Here is a 13824-nt window from a genome sequence, read left to right as displayed (position 1 = left end):
GAAGAAGATCCATGCAATTGCCATTCTTTTAAACAGAACCCCGCTGGCGGTAGTGCAATCTCCGTAACATAAAGCGCGACACCAAGCTAATAAAGCGCGACACCCGAGTGTGGGGGTGTCGGATCACCTGCCGAGCGCGGCACAGCCGCCGTCCACGTCCAGCGTCATGCCAGAACAGAACGAAGACATGTCGGAGGCGAGGTAGAGGATGCCATCGACGCACTCTTGGGGTGAGCCCCAGCGCTGCATGGGCACGCGCTTGATCAGCTCGTCGTCGACCTCCTTGGCCGTGGCGACGTGTCCCGGCGTCTTGATGAGGCCGGGCACTGTTGTAGCATCAGCATGCGGTCCGAGAAGGATGCGCGAGAGGCACTCACAGATCGCATTGACCCTGATTCCTTCGTGTGCGTGTTCCAGAGCTGCTGCTTTCGTCATGCCGCTGCGACGCCACGTGTGTCAGTAGAGGTCTCGTTCTGATCACGCCGGCGCGGACTCACATGACGGCGTGCTTGGCTGCACAGTACGGTCCAAACTGAGCGAGGGAGTCAGAGAGCAGCACGGGGAAGGACAACGAGACGATACCCACCTTTTTGACACCCTCCACGCCTGCCCTCGAAGAGATGTTGACGATTGCTCCGCGGCGCTCGGGCCTGCCGCCTCGGCCGGGCTTGAGAGGCTGGTTGACCATGGCCGAGAGCTGCGCCTTCATGCATCTGTTGCAAATCTCAGGTTTCAGCAGGCATTTCTTACAGCCTTCTTTGTGTCACTCACAGAAAGACGCCTCTCGCGTCGATGTCGTTGATCAGATCATAGTCGTTCATGTCCATGTCCTGCCACGGCTTGGTGAGACTGGTGCGCCGCGAGAGGGAGCAGCGTTACTCACCTTGATCAGACGCAGATTCTTGCCCACGACGACGCCCGCAGCGTTCAATGCCACATCCAGCCTGCCGAATCGCTCGATGCACTCGGCGATCTGGGGCATGTTCAGCGCTGGCGCTCACCCACACCCGACCCAGCCGACTCACCCCCTTCTCGATCTCCTCCTGCTTGCTGACATCGACGGCGATGGCGATGGCGGCGTCCATCCTGGTCCTGTTGAGTGCAGCAGCTACCTATATGGTTGTCAGCTCTGTCTCAGGAGCCCCGGTCCAGTAGACTTACCTCTTGCGCAGCCTGGACGTTGCGGTCCGTCACTGCCACCCGGGCCCCAAGCGCGACAAAGTGCTCTGCGCACGCCTTGCCGATCCCAGAAGCGCCTCCAGCTGTCCCATCAAGTCAGATTGACCCACTGACTGGCCTGCTCGACGACTCACTGATGAAGACGACGTCTCCTTCAAATCCCAGCGGTGATTGACTCATGGTGTTGTGTTTGAGAAGTTGGTTTCGCAAACACCCGATTGTGGGGGAGGAGGTGAGCGCATAATTTCACGTGACTCCAGCGACTCGTCGACTGATCTTTGCAGTCGTCTCGCTGAAACAGCACGGTAGCTCCACGATGGGACATGGCTCTCCATCGAGGGGCCGCTGTCACCCATGCAGACACACATGAGCCTGAGTGTGCCGCGAGACCGCTGCAGCGTGGCTTGCCGCCCCAATTTATTGTTCATCGACCGCATTTCAGTTTGAGGATAGAGCACGAAGTGCAAACGACAAAAGTTCTACCAAGGCTATTGCAGTACGATTCTTTCTTTGCGCAGCATCTTTACAGCTCTTGTTTGGGGACCATTCGCCATTGTTGGCTCTGTTCAACCTTTCTGCGAGCAGGAAAGCTCAGAGATGAACGTCGCTTCATCAAGGCGCTTGTACAGCAACGAAAAAGGGAGAGCATAATCAAGCATTCTGTGTCGTCTTGGTTAAACGGACTGTGCTCGTCTTTGGCTGAATGCAAGGTTTTCGAGGCGGCCAGCCAGGATCGCTCTCCAAGCTTCCCCCTGCTGATGCAACGGTGACCCAATAGTTTGGTCGTTGTGAAGATAATGTCCACGTGCTGCGCTGCAAATACATCTCGGACCCACGCTAGCCATAAGAAAACGTGGGACCAGCTCCGTGACACCCGGCATTTGCTCTGATCTCCGTCGCACGGCTACTGACAACCAGCCATGAACAAGCTCGAGTCTTTGTTCTGGTATCGCCCACCTCCTCCCCCCGCCTGCCAGTTAAAGACACCAGAGGATGTCGAGAAACGTGGGCACATCCTTGCTGAACTAGATCAGGCAATCAAGTTGCGCGACAAAATCCCTGCAAAAGTCGAGATCAACGGTTGGGATGAGCCACTTATTCGAGACCGCATATACGAGCTTGTCTTCCATCGTGGCGCAATTGTGATGCATCCGCCTGCAGACGAAAAGTGCGCGCGTCCATTTCAAGAAGTCATTTTTTCGCGCGGAGTCGGGCCTGTGGCCTGGTACAAGCGGCGTAAGATCACTGCAGGCTCCGACATCAAGCGAGAAAATATGAGCGGCGTCACTGTGAGGCTCAAGAGCACCTCGGAGCGCGATGCGATTCGCGCAAGGGCGCGGCAGCGCGGCTACAGATTCTCTCTCATTGTCTTTCTCGCACTCGTAGCGGCTGTCGCAGTTGGCATCAACGAGGCTGACAGAGTGCCGCCCACCGCAGCGGATCCTCGGTAGCTTTACTTTTCGTCACACGCGATCGTGCATGCCTGAAGCTATCGTTCGGTAAGCCTCTTCTTTCGGCCAGCGGCGCTCGCACTTCCTTATCGAAGATGATCAGTCTTGCAGGGCTACTGAGTGGCTTCGCATCTGTGCGCGACTGCGATACGGTCCTAATCAGTCCCTGGCGCTCATCAGGTAGCGCGGCCATAGCAGCAGTGAGTTGGGCACAGAAGTCAGGTACAAACTCGGGACGGCCATCGGAGAGTCATCTGACGCGTTTTAGGACTGGCCCGGTGCCAAATTCAGTTCGCCCCTAGCTCAATTCGGCGGAGCGCCCGCCGCCCGGGGAATATTTCCCGTATCCCACTCGGACTATCGTCCCTGTATCACGACACCATGGACGACCTGCCTCGAAATCGCTTTGATCCCATCTTTCCGGTCACCGATATCGGACGCACCACTCAGCACTACACAGCTCTCGGTTTCCAGGTCTTAGCCCATGACGATACATATGCTTTCGCCGTTTGGCCAGGTGTGGGCTGCATTCACCTATCGCGCGTGGAGTCCCCAAACGACTACGACGGAAAGGTCATGGCAGCGGCAACCTACTTGCACGTAGACGATGCAGCGGCCCTCGCACGCAGCTGGAAGCAGGCGTGCCCTGGCGCCGACACTCGGGACCCCGTCGACACGGACTACGGGCTGCATGAGGGCGCCCATCTCGATCTGGATAACAATCTCGTCAGATTCGGATCGCCGATGGCAACCAAGCCATAGCAGACCTGGCAAGCGTCTCTTCTTGAACGTCGCCTCATTACGATGAGCAGAGAAGGCTCGCTCAAGCTTCAGTATCCTCGGCACAGCCTACTGAGAGAAAATAGGCACGTGAGCGTCTGTCTTGTGCGAAGGGTTGTTGTGGCCCGACTCAGTGCTCCGCAAGCTTCTGTTGATGTTGCGTTCCAGAACGGGAAACAAGATTCCAATAGAAGCCCCACAATTCTCTTTTCTCTGCCGAGGATGATGTATGTGCACGTCAGAGATCGCCGAAGAATAAGGTAGATTCCCGGTGAGGCACGCCAAACCTTCCCCACTAGCCTTTGTGCTCGAGGGCGCGCTGGAGCCTACTTCGTTGTGCAGCGCCCGCTTGCGTCATTCGGACGTTCGGCGCGGCGAGTAAGGCCCGAGAAACAGTGCCTAATAAAAGTGTCTGAGGGGTGACGAGCGAAGTAAAAATGGGCGAAGGATAACATGGAACAGCGCGGCACTGGACGCGCCGCCCCGGCGCTCTGAGAATCCTACATAAACAGCAGAGCCTGCCCGCGCTTTCTCCCTAGTATCATTGCAAGCTGGACGGCCTATTCACCTCACCCGTATGCTCGTCTCCTCATTTTTCAAGCTGGCAGGGAAAAATGCCGCGTTAGCAGCCACTGCATTTCACCTGACTGCTGCTGTGCTTCAGGGTCGCGCTCTGGACACGGCGGCCATCGCCCAGCAGCGGTATGGCAACGACTCAGCATGGTATCACGACCGGATCCCCTTTTTCGACTCGAGCGATGACGTTCTCAACAAGGTCTACTACTACCGTTGGAACATCTTCCGAGCCCATCAACGCGACTTGGGTGACCGTGGCTACATATCCACCGAGTTTCTGGATGACGTTAGCTGGCAGCAGCAGCCCTACGCTAGCCTCAACGACGCCACCGGTTTTCATCTAGGCGAAGGGCGGTGGTGCCGAGACAGACGCTTCAAGGAAGACTATCTGGACTTTATGTTTGCGAGGGGCGGCAATGACCGACACTTCAGCGACTACATGGCGCATGCCAGCTACCAGACCTACCTCGTCGACGGTGACCAACGGTCGGCTACGAGTCACATTGAGTCAATGAAGAACATATATGGATCGCAGTGGGATGACCATCTGGATGCGACAAAGGGGCTGTACTGGATCGTTCCCCTGGACGATGCGACAGAGTACACCATCGCCTCTATTGATGCGTCCGGAGGCCTGGATGGCTTTACGGGGGGTGCCGCGTTCAGGCCATCAATCAACGCCTACATGTTCGCCAACTTCAAAGCTATCGCGGCTATCGCCCAGCTGGCCGGCCAGGAGCAAACGGTGGTGGATTCTTACAGTGCCAGGGCATCGAATATCAAGAAACGCATGCAAGCCGACTTGTGGAACGTCACGCTGGGCCATTTCATTGATCGTTTTCAAGTAAGCAACAAGTACGTGCAGTACTACGAGCCGATTCGAGGACGCGAGCTGGTGGGCATGGTGCCTTGGCTTTTTGACCTTCCTGACGACAAAGCCGACTATGCGAGCGCCTGGAAACATGTCTTTGATACGGAAGAGTTGATGGGCAAATTTGGGCTTCGAACGAATGAACCTACGTACGAATACTACATGCGGCAGTATCGCTACGAGGGTAGTCGGCGCGAATGCCAATGGAACGGGCCGAGCTGGCCGTTTCAGACGACACAGACTTTGCTCGGGCTCGCCAATCTATTGGACCACTACAAGGAGACCGGCTCGATGACCCGCGCCAACTTCCACAGCTTACTGTCCTCCTACGTGGACCAGCATATAGATTCCGCGACGGGCGAGATGAAACTGCAGGAGGATTACGACCCGGACCGCGGTGGCGCCATTGTGGGGCTTGCGCGAAGCCCTCACTACTTTCACTCAGGTTTCGTCGACATTGTAATTTCAGGTCTGGCCGGCATCCGACCTCGCTCCGACGATGTGCTGGAGGTGAACCCGATGATGGACGAGTCCAGGTTGGGGTGGTTCCGGCTGGAGAAAGTGCCCTACCACGGACGCAACGTGGCCATTCAATGGGACCGAGACGGCCGCCATTTCGGGCAGGGAGCCGGCTTGAGGGTAGAAGACGACGACTCCAAGACGGTTCTAAAATCTTCTCCAAGGCTGCAGCGAATCACGGTGCCTTTCGCTCGCAAAGCCGTGGCGGCCATTGAGAGGCCTATCGCGAAATCGGTGCAGCTGCAGCAAAACACCAAGTATCCACGTGGCGTCACGAGCACCGTCAATGATGATCCGTCCAAGGTGCACGATGCTATCGATGGACGGGTGTGGTTCTGGAACGCACTGCCAAACGGATGGGAGTCTGTCAAAGGGGTTAGTGCAGAGCAGTGGTACGCCATCGAGTTTGCAAACGACACCGAGACAAGCCGCGCCGAGCTGGCCTTTTACCAGGACGGCACAGACTTTGCAGTACCCCAGTCCTACCGTCTCCAAACCAGCTCAGGTGATGGAAAATGGATTGATATTGCGAACGCACGTCAGGACCAGCCGCTGGCAAATGGTATCACCAATGTCGTCTACCGTTCCACCCTGGCAAAGCTATTCAGAGTGTTGTTCAAGCCGTCGTCGTCAGGCAAGCAGGTGCGCATCGTCGAGTTCAAGCTGTTCTAGACTTGATCATTCTGCACGATGCGATTCACTCTCGAGCCATTGCTGCTTTCTCCTCAATAAATGCTCTTTCGTCTCACAGACTTGCTCTCCTTGAATGCTGGACGTTCTGCCCTTCTCACTGCCCGACGAGCGTGGTCACAGCACGATTTCGGCAACAGTACTCATCTTCTCGCGGGCAAATGCCTACATTTAAGAGCTCGAAAGCGGCATCTCGTGTTATACTGCTGGGAAATAAAAAGGGCCTCGAGCTCTTTGATAAACTCTCAAGAAAGTCGGGTCAAAATACCAGGGGTGCAGAACTTGAATGTAAGTAGGCCCATCTCCTCCCAGATCCGACGTGCCTCAGCGCTAGATTCTGTGAAATGAGCCCAGGAGTCAAAGTGCTGCGGAGTGACGGTGTCTGCGTCGAGTTTGTGAGCTAGCAAGCTGGCATCCCGAGCTCCCATTGTTACCTGGAGAAGTCCTTCAGGACCAGGCACGTGTGCGTTGCCCAGGCTGACGAGCATGATGGAGATGTGCCATTTCTCCTTGATCTTGAGCAATTCTTCGGTGAGCACTGTGTCACCGGTAAAATAGACCGCATTCGGCAAGTCACCAGTCCGAGCCAGGCTCTCGCACTCGATGACAAATCCTAAGCATTGGCCACCGCGAACGTGCTTTGCCGGTATGGCGGTGATCGTGAATCGCTGTCCAGCCAGAATGACCGACGTACTCTCCCATTCGCCCTTCCCGTGCACTCCAGGTCGCGGAGAGAGATTCCTTTGTCCGTCGACGGTCGTATAGACATGACGACCATCCAACAACATCCGTCCCGAGTGGTCCAAGTTGTCCGGATGGTCCTCATGACTAAGTAAGACGGCGTCAAAGGGAGGCAGATCGGAAGGCGAAAGCGCTGGGCCAAGAATGCTCTTGTTTGACACATCCGGCGTGACTGCATACTCCGTCCCGACTTCATCGAAGACTGGATCGGTGAGGAAGCGTGCTCCGTTGATCTCGATGAGAGACGTGGCTGTTCAGACGATGGTGATGGAAACTTTCCCCTCGATCGACATGATGGTGAACAAAGCGACGCTGACGACGTGTACGCGAGCTTGGCTCTCACACACCGCCTTTCATCAATTTTTGGCCAGCTAAGAGTCACTGCAGTAGGCTACTTTATGTGCACCCGTGCGTCGGTGGGCTATCCAGTGTCCTGGACGGGTGTTATGCACCTCAGCGCTGATGATTATGAGCCTGAGCACGTGTTTCAAAAGCAGGTTGACAGCCTATCTAGACCACCAGCCGTCTCGTGTCTGTGAGGGCGCGACGCTGCTTAGCCGGGAAGCACGGATCTAGGTCATGCTTGCGAAGGGAAAGCAGGACGAGCAGGAAGACAGGGATTGCGATGCCGGAATCAAATCCAGACACGTGTCCATCCGATTAGGTTGATGAGTTTATCACGTGCCTATGCAAATATCGTTCGAGCCCACATCTTGAACCGATCGCTTGCCGGGACGAAACCGCTTGTGTCCACCAACCGACATGACGTACGACGACGCGAGTGCCTCAATCATCATAGGCAGCAATCGAGGCGAGGTTTTCCACGCCTTCTGGCTTAGCGCTATCACATGTCTCGCTCTCGCCATGGGCTTTACAGCCAAAGCCAGCGAGCGTGGACGCCTCCGCTTCTCTCTTCTCTACTTATCGATATGCGTGACCTTGGCCTACTCTGCGGTCTGGATGGCCTCCTTGTCTCTCATGGTATCGCGAGAGGCCAAAAATATGCCGAGAAAGGGCAGTTGGGATCTCTGTACGTACTCACAACCGTTCTAGTGGCCCATGCTGACGGCCAAAATCCCCAGTGTCTGGTGTTGCGGGCGTTTTCGAGCAGTTAGCTCCACTTGTGTGTCAGCTTGCTGCCTTGGAAAAGGTCATTACCCTCTACTATTCCACGACCACCAACATCATCCGGCTTGCATCGATATTCCTTCCCGTCGGCGTTTTGGTACTCGGCCGGGTCGCTCTGGTTATCTACCTGATGTGGTGGAACCTGGTGCCTGTCAAAGGGGATCTGTCGCGGGGCGCCACAATTTATCTGGTCTCATACGTGCTTCAGATCGTTTACTGCGTCTCTGTCTCAACACTCCTGCTCATCAAAGCACGGACGCACCTCGGACACGCGGCAAGGCAATCTCCACTCCTCGGCCAAAGGCTCAAGGCTTTCACTGAAGGCGTCCTGATGACTCTTCTCATCCCCGTCATTCCTCAAATTCTGTGCGCCATCAGTGTCGAGCATTCCTTCGAGGACCAGAGCACCTCGGCGTATCTCTTCATTGCGAATTACGCCAGCGCTTTCAACGTCTATCTCAGCACTCTTTTTGCCGTCATGAGCACAAGCTGGTCCACCATTCGAAGCAAAGTCAGCATTCCGCCTACGGACCAAGGGTCATCTTTGGGTGAAGAAGCGCTAGCGATAATTGACAAAGATGCCGAGCCGGTAGATCGCAGACCAGAGATAAAGGGAGTCGTTGTTCCTCAGCGATCTGAGCACTACGGCCAAGTCAGCGAACCGGTCGAGGTGTTGCAGACAAGGGTGATGGATAGGCAGAGTCTCGCCGGTTCTCCATTGGTGTCGAGGAATTACCTCAGGTAGCTTGAATGGATGCAATGAGAGTTGGTGGAAGGCAGGATCAGGTGTGAAGGGAATCCGTTTCCGACATCTGCGCTTTTAATTACAGCACCTTGATCTCCGCATAGGTGGCCTCCGTCGAACAAAGGCTCCTTGAAGCTCGTACATGGTCTTTCTTCCTTCTGCCCAAGATAAGCATAGTACAAATCGGGCAGCCGTGATCATGGTCGGGTCGAATTACCTGGCATCCACTCGCACCTCATTTGCGATGGTTCTGCACCGTGACCTCTAAGTGATCGGTAGCCGTACTGTAAAGGTGGTGAGTAGCGCACGGTGATCACTAGAGATTGGTTCGTGATTAGATTCTGGTCTCTTTCACATCGACCTCGACATTCCACATACGGGGTCTGCATGCTGGACAACTCCGAGAGGAACCGGTCGTTGCCCATCACATCTGAGTCTCAAGCCCGCGTAACGAGTCCGAACATGTCAGGACAGGCCAAGACAATAGCAGACGGAAAGAAAGACGGACAGTGAGTCTGGCGCAGATATGACTTCTCGCAGGCAAATGGGGCCCAGCGTACCCATCACTTGAAGGTCTTTATATAAGCGACCACTTCTTATCTACAGACCCCTTGGCGTTCCAAACTAGGTGGAAATCTATCTTCTCGGTCTCTGGCTTACTCCATTGCTCAAGACTTCCTCCGTGGACTGCTCCTTGATTGACGAAGCCGATCTTTTTGGCCACGGCCGCGCTTCTCCAGTTTTCTCTTGCTACCGCGGCCCAAATGCCGCGCTTAATTGTTGCGACGTAGTCATTGCACCAAAATCGTAAGAGCTCTTTGGCCATTTCGGTTGCATAGCCTCGCCCTGAAAAGTGTGTGACGGTTGCCCACGCTAGATCGGGCGGGATGAGGTTGTCTCGATGCAAAATTGAAACGAAGCCAACATTCTTGTCCGTGTCTCTCTCGTAGCCGAGATAGACGAGAATGTGGCTGGGTCTCCTCCGTGCCGCAGTGTAGTCTGGGCCCAGTCGTTGCCCTTCGAGAAGCTTCTCAACATCTCTGGCAGTGCGCAATCCGCGGTCACCAACTGCCGAGACGATAGAGGGGTCGTTGTATACGCCAAGGTAATCGTGCACCAAGCGAGCATCCGATGATTCAAATAGACGCAGTATGAGACGTTCTGTGCCGAGACTTTGAGGGAAGTTGCTTTCAGAACCAACCATATTCTCGACCCGATTGTCTGAATTGGGGTGGGTGCCTTTTGTTCTGAACAGCAGGTGACGGCCCCCTATGGCCTTACCGCTTGTTTTTCAGCATGAGTGAGATTGGAGAGAAGCGACAAGCACTTGCTGCGCTTCATTATGAGTCATATCTGCTCTTTTGGAACACGCTAGTGGTGATATTGTAGCGAGATGTTCAAAAGAGGGTCGATTCATTTCCGATCTAAATAGATCGGCCGCGCAAACCACCATCGGAACTTGCCTCTCATCGGGAAAGAAAATTCGGCTATAGGCCACGGAAAGGGCATCCTGTGCCGAACACGAATGGAATAAAACAAGTTGCGGAATACAGGACGTGGGACCCGACATGACGATGTCCTTGAGAGATAAATCCTGCGAGTTGGCGAGAATGCGCTGGGCGTCTTCTTTTTTCATTCGCGTCAGATCGGCATGCGAGGCGTCGTAGCGATAGGCCAAGGGCCTGTTGCAGGCGAGGTTAATGACGAGTGTGGTTACGCCAAAGAGGACGATATGGTAGATTAGTCAGGGGAAAACTGAGCGGACAAATACCACCCAGGGTACTTTGATGCCAGACGTGAAGAAGAAGGCGAGAAGGAGGGAACGACGTTGAACGCCTTCGCCACCTTGGACGTAGCGGGGGAACCCGGAGGCATGCTCGACCGTCCCTGAACATCGTACAGGTGTAGCGCCGTCAAACGCTTAACGACTTGCGGGCGTTGCGCGGTAAGAAGATGAGCGGAATCAGGCAGAGAATAGATGGCGCCGCCGACGCGAGTGCTGTCGTGCTCTCCAACTATCCTGTATCGTGGGTTAGAGATGTGTATGATGTGGGTTTGCAGTTAGATGATCGGTACGGGCTGGCGGCAAGCAAGTGGAGCCTGACGACCGCGTGCACCGTCACCAATAGCAATGCAGGCCAGTGTCAGTTCCTCACAGCAGCAAACTTCACCGGTTTGGTTAAAGCCTAGTCACATCACATTACAAACTCCCAAAATTCATGCGACTAGCGACTGCAGCAGAGAAGGTTACGTTCTCTCGTCTGTCACCTTGACAATGACTTTTCCCAGCACACGGCCATTGATGAGGTGCTCGTACGCCTTGGGCGTCTCGTCGAAGCTAAAAGTGGAGTCGGTGCATGGCTTGATCTGACCAGCCTCGACGTATCGGCAAAGGTGCGGCATCTGATCCATGTCCTTGCCAACTGCGACAAACTTCCGTGGGGTGCCGCCGAGTTGTACTGGGAGCAGCATAGTTGCGATAACATCCTTGAAGAAATTCAAGGCCGAGCGAGCGAGATTCGAGTGATCCAGCGAGGAGAAACCAGCGTTGAAATAGCTGCCCTGCTCCTTCAGAAAGCCAGGACAGGCTCGGTAGGTGGCAAAGGAGCCAACGCAGTCGAGAATGACATCGAATGGCGCCGACGCATACTTTTCCTCTAATCTTTTCTCCATTTCATCCTTGTAGTCGACAAAGGCGTGGGCGCCGCACTTCTTGGTTGCTCCTGCCTTATCTTTGGAGCAGCTGACCACAATGTGCGATGCCTGCTCTGCCACGCACATCTGGATGAGCAGCAGGCCGACTGAGGTGGTCCCGCCGAGGATAAGCACTCGGTCGTTTGGCCTAACGTGCAATGCTAGAGAGCGTGCAGTCAGACCAACTGTGCAGAGCCCAGCTGCATCCACGCATGACATGCCCTCAGGCACAGGCGCCACGTTTGTGGCTTTGGCGATGAGGTAGGTAGCCAGTGTGCCTCGCCCATCTCGGAAGGTTTCGTCGACAGGAAGGACGCCATACACCTTCAAGCCCTTGACAAGCCATGCTGGCTCCTTGGCGTCACGATGCTCTCTGCCGATGAAATCAACGACCTCGCCGGCAAAGTCGGTCCCCGCGGTGTGTGGCAGCTTCTTGATTAATCCAGGCACCGCTGCCGCAATCTTCCAGTCGAATGGGTTGAGCGCAGCGGCATGGACCCTGACGAGCACCTCACCAGCTTGAAGTGAAGGCAGCTCCACCTCCCTCTTTTCCAGTGTCGTGAGGAGTGAGCCCCTCCGGCTGTATTGCCAAGAGGTTGCGGTCGTCGTTGTTTCCATTGCTGATGATCATTATGCGGCCGACACATTATCTCATTTTGCTTCTGGATCGATGGATAACAAAAGCATTTCTATGAGCGACACGTGGGAAGAAGGTTGCCCACCCTAGATCGGGCAGGATGACGCTCTTCCATCTCTAAGCCACGTGGTTTCCAATGACTCTTCAGATCTTCACCAAATCGCTATGGCAGTGTAAGTCCTTGACTGTAATGCACAGCGACTCTTTGCTCCTGGCTTGCATCGGACCGTCGTCGGTATGTGGATAGCACTATGGATTTCCACTTCGCGAGCGCAAACATCACTTGCAATAATCCTGATTGCTAGCATTATTTGGTCGGCTTATGGATGTTGGCTAAAGGTTTTTGTCCCAGCAGCCCTCATTTGAGCACGGTCAGTGTCCCACGACTTGTAAAACAGATCGGCGGCTCCACAGAAGCCACCGCTTTCGCGCACCACTACGCTTGCATGTCAGCCATCTCGATTGCGATGAGGTTTGTTACTAATCTGGGCGCGGTCTAGAATTTCCAGGAAGAAAAGGGGCGCGGGTCATCATTTAGGCGTCAGCAACTGAGTGTTCCGCGAAGAGTCTCCACGCTTGTCCTGCTCTTCTCCAGCTTTCGAAGCTGAGCTCATCTGCAGCGCCTTGCTCAGAGTCCGTGCTCTTGCGAGACAGTAGCCCAGGTCCTGTTCCTGCAGTCAATGTTAGCTGTCGGCCGCGGCAGCAAAGGATAAGATGTCTACATGCGGGTCCTTCGAGCAAGCACGCTCTGTTGCTCACATCGGCGAAAGGCTGGAACACGACCAAAGTTCCCACGACGGGTCCCGCCGTGTCGCTCATAGATCCGCTCCGTCGACCCAAAGAATACAATCACCCACACGAACAACACAAGTATTGCCCCGCAGCGTTGTATAGCAAGCCACATACGCCAGTAAGCCACCACAACGGACGCAGACCGCTCCGCACCTTTTCGGTTCTGGTCCATCCTAGGAACGGTGCGGGAAAATCGAAGAAGCAAAATAGTATGTAGTCCTTTCATCGGGAGGCTGCTATTAAATCTGCAGGCTCTTCTAATTGTGCATTCTCCCGAGCCGAGGCCTACGATTTAAGACAGAGGCCTGCAGACGCGTCTTCGGAAGCGGACAGCCATTATCATTGGCTTGACGGTGGGTCCATCTCATGGCGGTCGTCGGACCCATGAGCAGGAGCGCTTTGCGACCGCTATTAGACCGCTATGAGAGGGGATACATAAGCAGAGGCTGTTCATTGTGGGTGAGTTGCTCCTCCAGCAGCTCGACTTCCCAACATGCACACCTTTCGACTCCTTTTTTCTCTCCTGGCAGTGCTCAGCTTACAAGGGGGTTCCACCTGACCCTAACCTTGGCCCGATTAGGGCCAAGGGAGATAGGGGCAGGGCAACCATTCCTATGGGTAAAGGGGGCCTCCGGGCCCATTTCTGGGAAGTTTCAGACAGAATCACTTAGTAGAATTTTGTGTAACAGCACTTTCAAAGTTATTATTGGCTATATCTTCAACACCGTGATGGCCCTGTGTGGCCCTTTCACACTGGAGGTGCATAGAGGTCTAAAGAGGATGTGTACAAAGTCTGGCGAGGCTAGAACCAGTAATATTTGAGTTATGACAGAGGTTAGGGGTTAGGGGTTAGGGTTACTACGGACTGCCCAGACAAAGCAACCGGGGTTAGGTAACGAGACATATATCATTGGAAAGGGTGGAATGGTTAGGGTTAGGGTTAGGGTTAGGGTTAGGGTTAGGGTTAGGGTTAGGGTTAGGGTTAGGGTTAGGGTTAGGGTTAGGGTTAGGGTTAGGGTTA

At 54.8% G+C, this 13824-nt stretch overlaps 8 protein-coding genes across 8 annotated transcripts; 3 read left to right on the top strand and 5 right to left on the bottom strand.

Moving 5' to 3' along the window:
* Positions 1-7: 7 nt before the first annotated feature.
* On the bottom strand, positions 8-1371 carry FA10DRAFT_302243 (short chain dehydrogenase reductase family protein). Its single transcript, XM_025525084.1, has 9 exons — positions 1314-1371; positions 1162-1262; positions 1026-1112; positions 884-973; positions 772-830; positions 587-713; positions 498-532; positions 378-439; positions 8-326 (listed from the first exon to the last, which is right to left on the bottom strand). Exons 1-9 carry the CDS (start codon positions 1357-1359, stop codon positions 124-126), a joined length of 810 nt encoding a protein of 269 aa, XP_025376029.1. The 5' UTR covers positions 1360-1371; the 3' UTR covers positions 8-123.
* Positions 1372-2535: 1164 nt separating this feature from the next.
* FA10DRAFT_267478 (hypothetical protein) lies at positions 2536-2835 on the bottom strand. The gene has a single exon (XM_025521925.1). It carries the CDS (start codon positions 2821-2823, stop codon positions 2584-2586), a length of 240 nt encoding a protein of 79 aa, XP_025376028.1. The 5' UTR covers positions 2824-2835; the 3' UTR covers positions 2536-2583.
* Positions 2788-3426, top strand: FA10DRAFT_130982 (hypothetical protein). Its single transcript, XM_025517981.1, has 2 exons — positions 2788-2830; positions 2899-3426. Exon 2 carries the CDS (start codon positions 3012-3014, stop codon positions 3390-3392), a length of 381 nt encoding a protein of 126 aa, XP_025376027.1. The 5' UTR covers positions 2788-2830; positions 2899-3011; the 3' UTR covers positions 3393-3426.
* A 310-nt stretch (positions 3427-3736) lies between these two features.
* On the top strand, positions 3737-6048 carry FA10DRAFT_294691 (hypothetical protein; the record flags this gene model as incomplete). The annotated part of the gene is made up of 1 exon (XM_025524447.1): positions 3737-6048. The coding sequence occupies exon 1, from the start codon at positions 3988-3990 to the stop codon at positions 6046-6048; it is 2061 nt and encodes a 686-aa protein (XP_025376026.1). The 5' UTR covers positions 3737-3987.
* Positions 6049-6220: 172 nt separating this feature from the next.
* FA10DRAFT_130964 (hypothetical protein) lies at positions 6221-7085 on the bottom strand. The gene has a single exon (XM_025517980.1). The coding sequence runs from the start codon at positions 6852-6854 to the stop codon at positions 6312-6314; it is 543 nt and encodes a 180-aa protein (XP_025376025.1). The 5' UTR covers positions 6855-7085; the 3' UTR covers positions 6221-6311.
* A 484-nt stretch (positions 7086-7569) lies between these two features.
* Positions 7570-8969, top strand: FA10DRAFT_294688 (hypothetical protein; the record flags this gene model as incomplete). Its single annotated transcript, XM_025524446.1, has 2 exons — positions 7570-7837; positions 7890-8969. The coding sequence occupies 2 exons, from the start codon at positions 7570-7572 to the stop codon at positions 8678-8680; spliced, it is 1059 nt and encodes a 352-aa protein (XP_025376024.1). The 3' UTR covers positions 8681-8969.
* A 1958-nt stretch (positions 8970-10927) lies between these two features.
* Positions 10928-11992, bottom strand: FA10DRAFT_231711 (GroES-like protein; the record flags this gene model as incomplete). The annotated part of the gene is made up of 1 exon (XM_025518868.1): positions 10928-11992. One exon carries the CDS (start codon positions 11990-11992, stop codon positions 10928-10930), a length of 1065 nt encoding a protein of 354 aa, XP_025376023.1.
* Positions 11993-12630: 638 nt separating this feature from the next.
* Positions 12631-12990, bottom strand: FA10DRAFT_267472 (hypothetical protein; the record flags this gene model as incomplete). The annotated part of the gene is made up of 2 exons (XM_025521924.1): positions 12767-12990; positions 12631-12682 (listed from the first exon to the last, which is right to left on the bottom strand). A coding segment is annotated over exon 1 (209 nt), but the record flags the coding sequence as incomplete, so codon positions are not given.
* Between the last annotated feature and the right edge of the window lie 834 nt (positions 12991-13824).

Source organism: Acaromyces ingoldii (assembly GCF_003144295.1).
Source record: "Acaromyces ingoldii strain MCA 4198 unplaced genomic scaffold FA10scaffold_4, whole genome shotgun sequence".
NCBI classification, from domain to species: domain Eukaryota; kingdom Fungi; phylum Basidiomycota; class Exobasidiomycetes; order Exobasidiales; family Cryptobasidiaceae; genus Acaromyces; species Acaromyces ingoldii.
This window is presented reverse-complemented; position numbering and strand designations above follow the sequence as displayed.

Bases quoted from the DNA above. Each gene is read 5' to 3' on its own strand.
- FA10DRAFT_130982 (XM_025517981.1), top strand. From the start codon at position 3,012: ATGGACGACCTGCCTCGAAATCGCTTTGATCCCATCTTTCCGGTCACC.
- FA10DRAFT_267478 (XM_025521925.1), bottom strand. From the start codon at position 2,823: ATGGCCGCGCTACCTGATGAGCGCCAGGGACTGATTAGGACCGTATCG.
- FA10DRAFT_130964 (XM_025517980.1), bottom strand. From the start codon at position 6,854: ATGTTGTTGGATGGTCGTCATGTCTATACGACCGTCGACGGACAAAGG.
- FA10DRAFT_302243 (XM_025525084.1), bottom strand. From the start codon at position 1,359: ATGAGTCAATCACCGCTGGGATTTGAAGGAGACGTCGTCTTCATCA. The intron at 440-497 runs GTGAGTCCGCGC...GTGGCGTCGCAG, and splicing joins GCAGCCAAGCACGCCGTCAT to CGGCATGACGAAAGCAGCAG. The intron at 327-377 runs GTGAGTGCCTCT...ATGCTACAACAG, and splicing joins AATCAGGGTCAATGCGATCT to TGCCCGGCCTCATCAAGACG.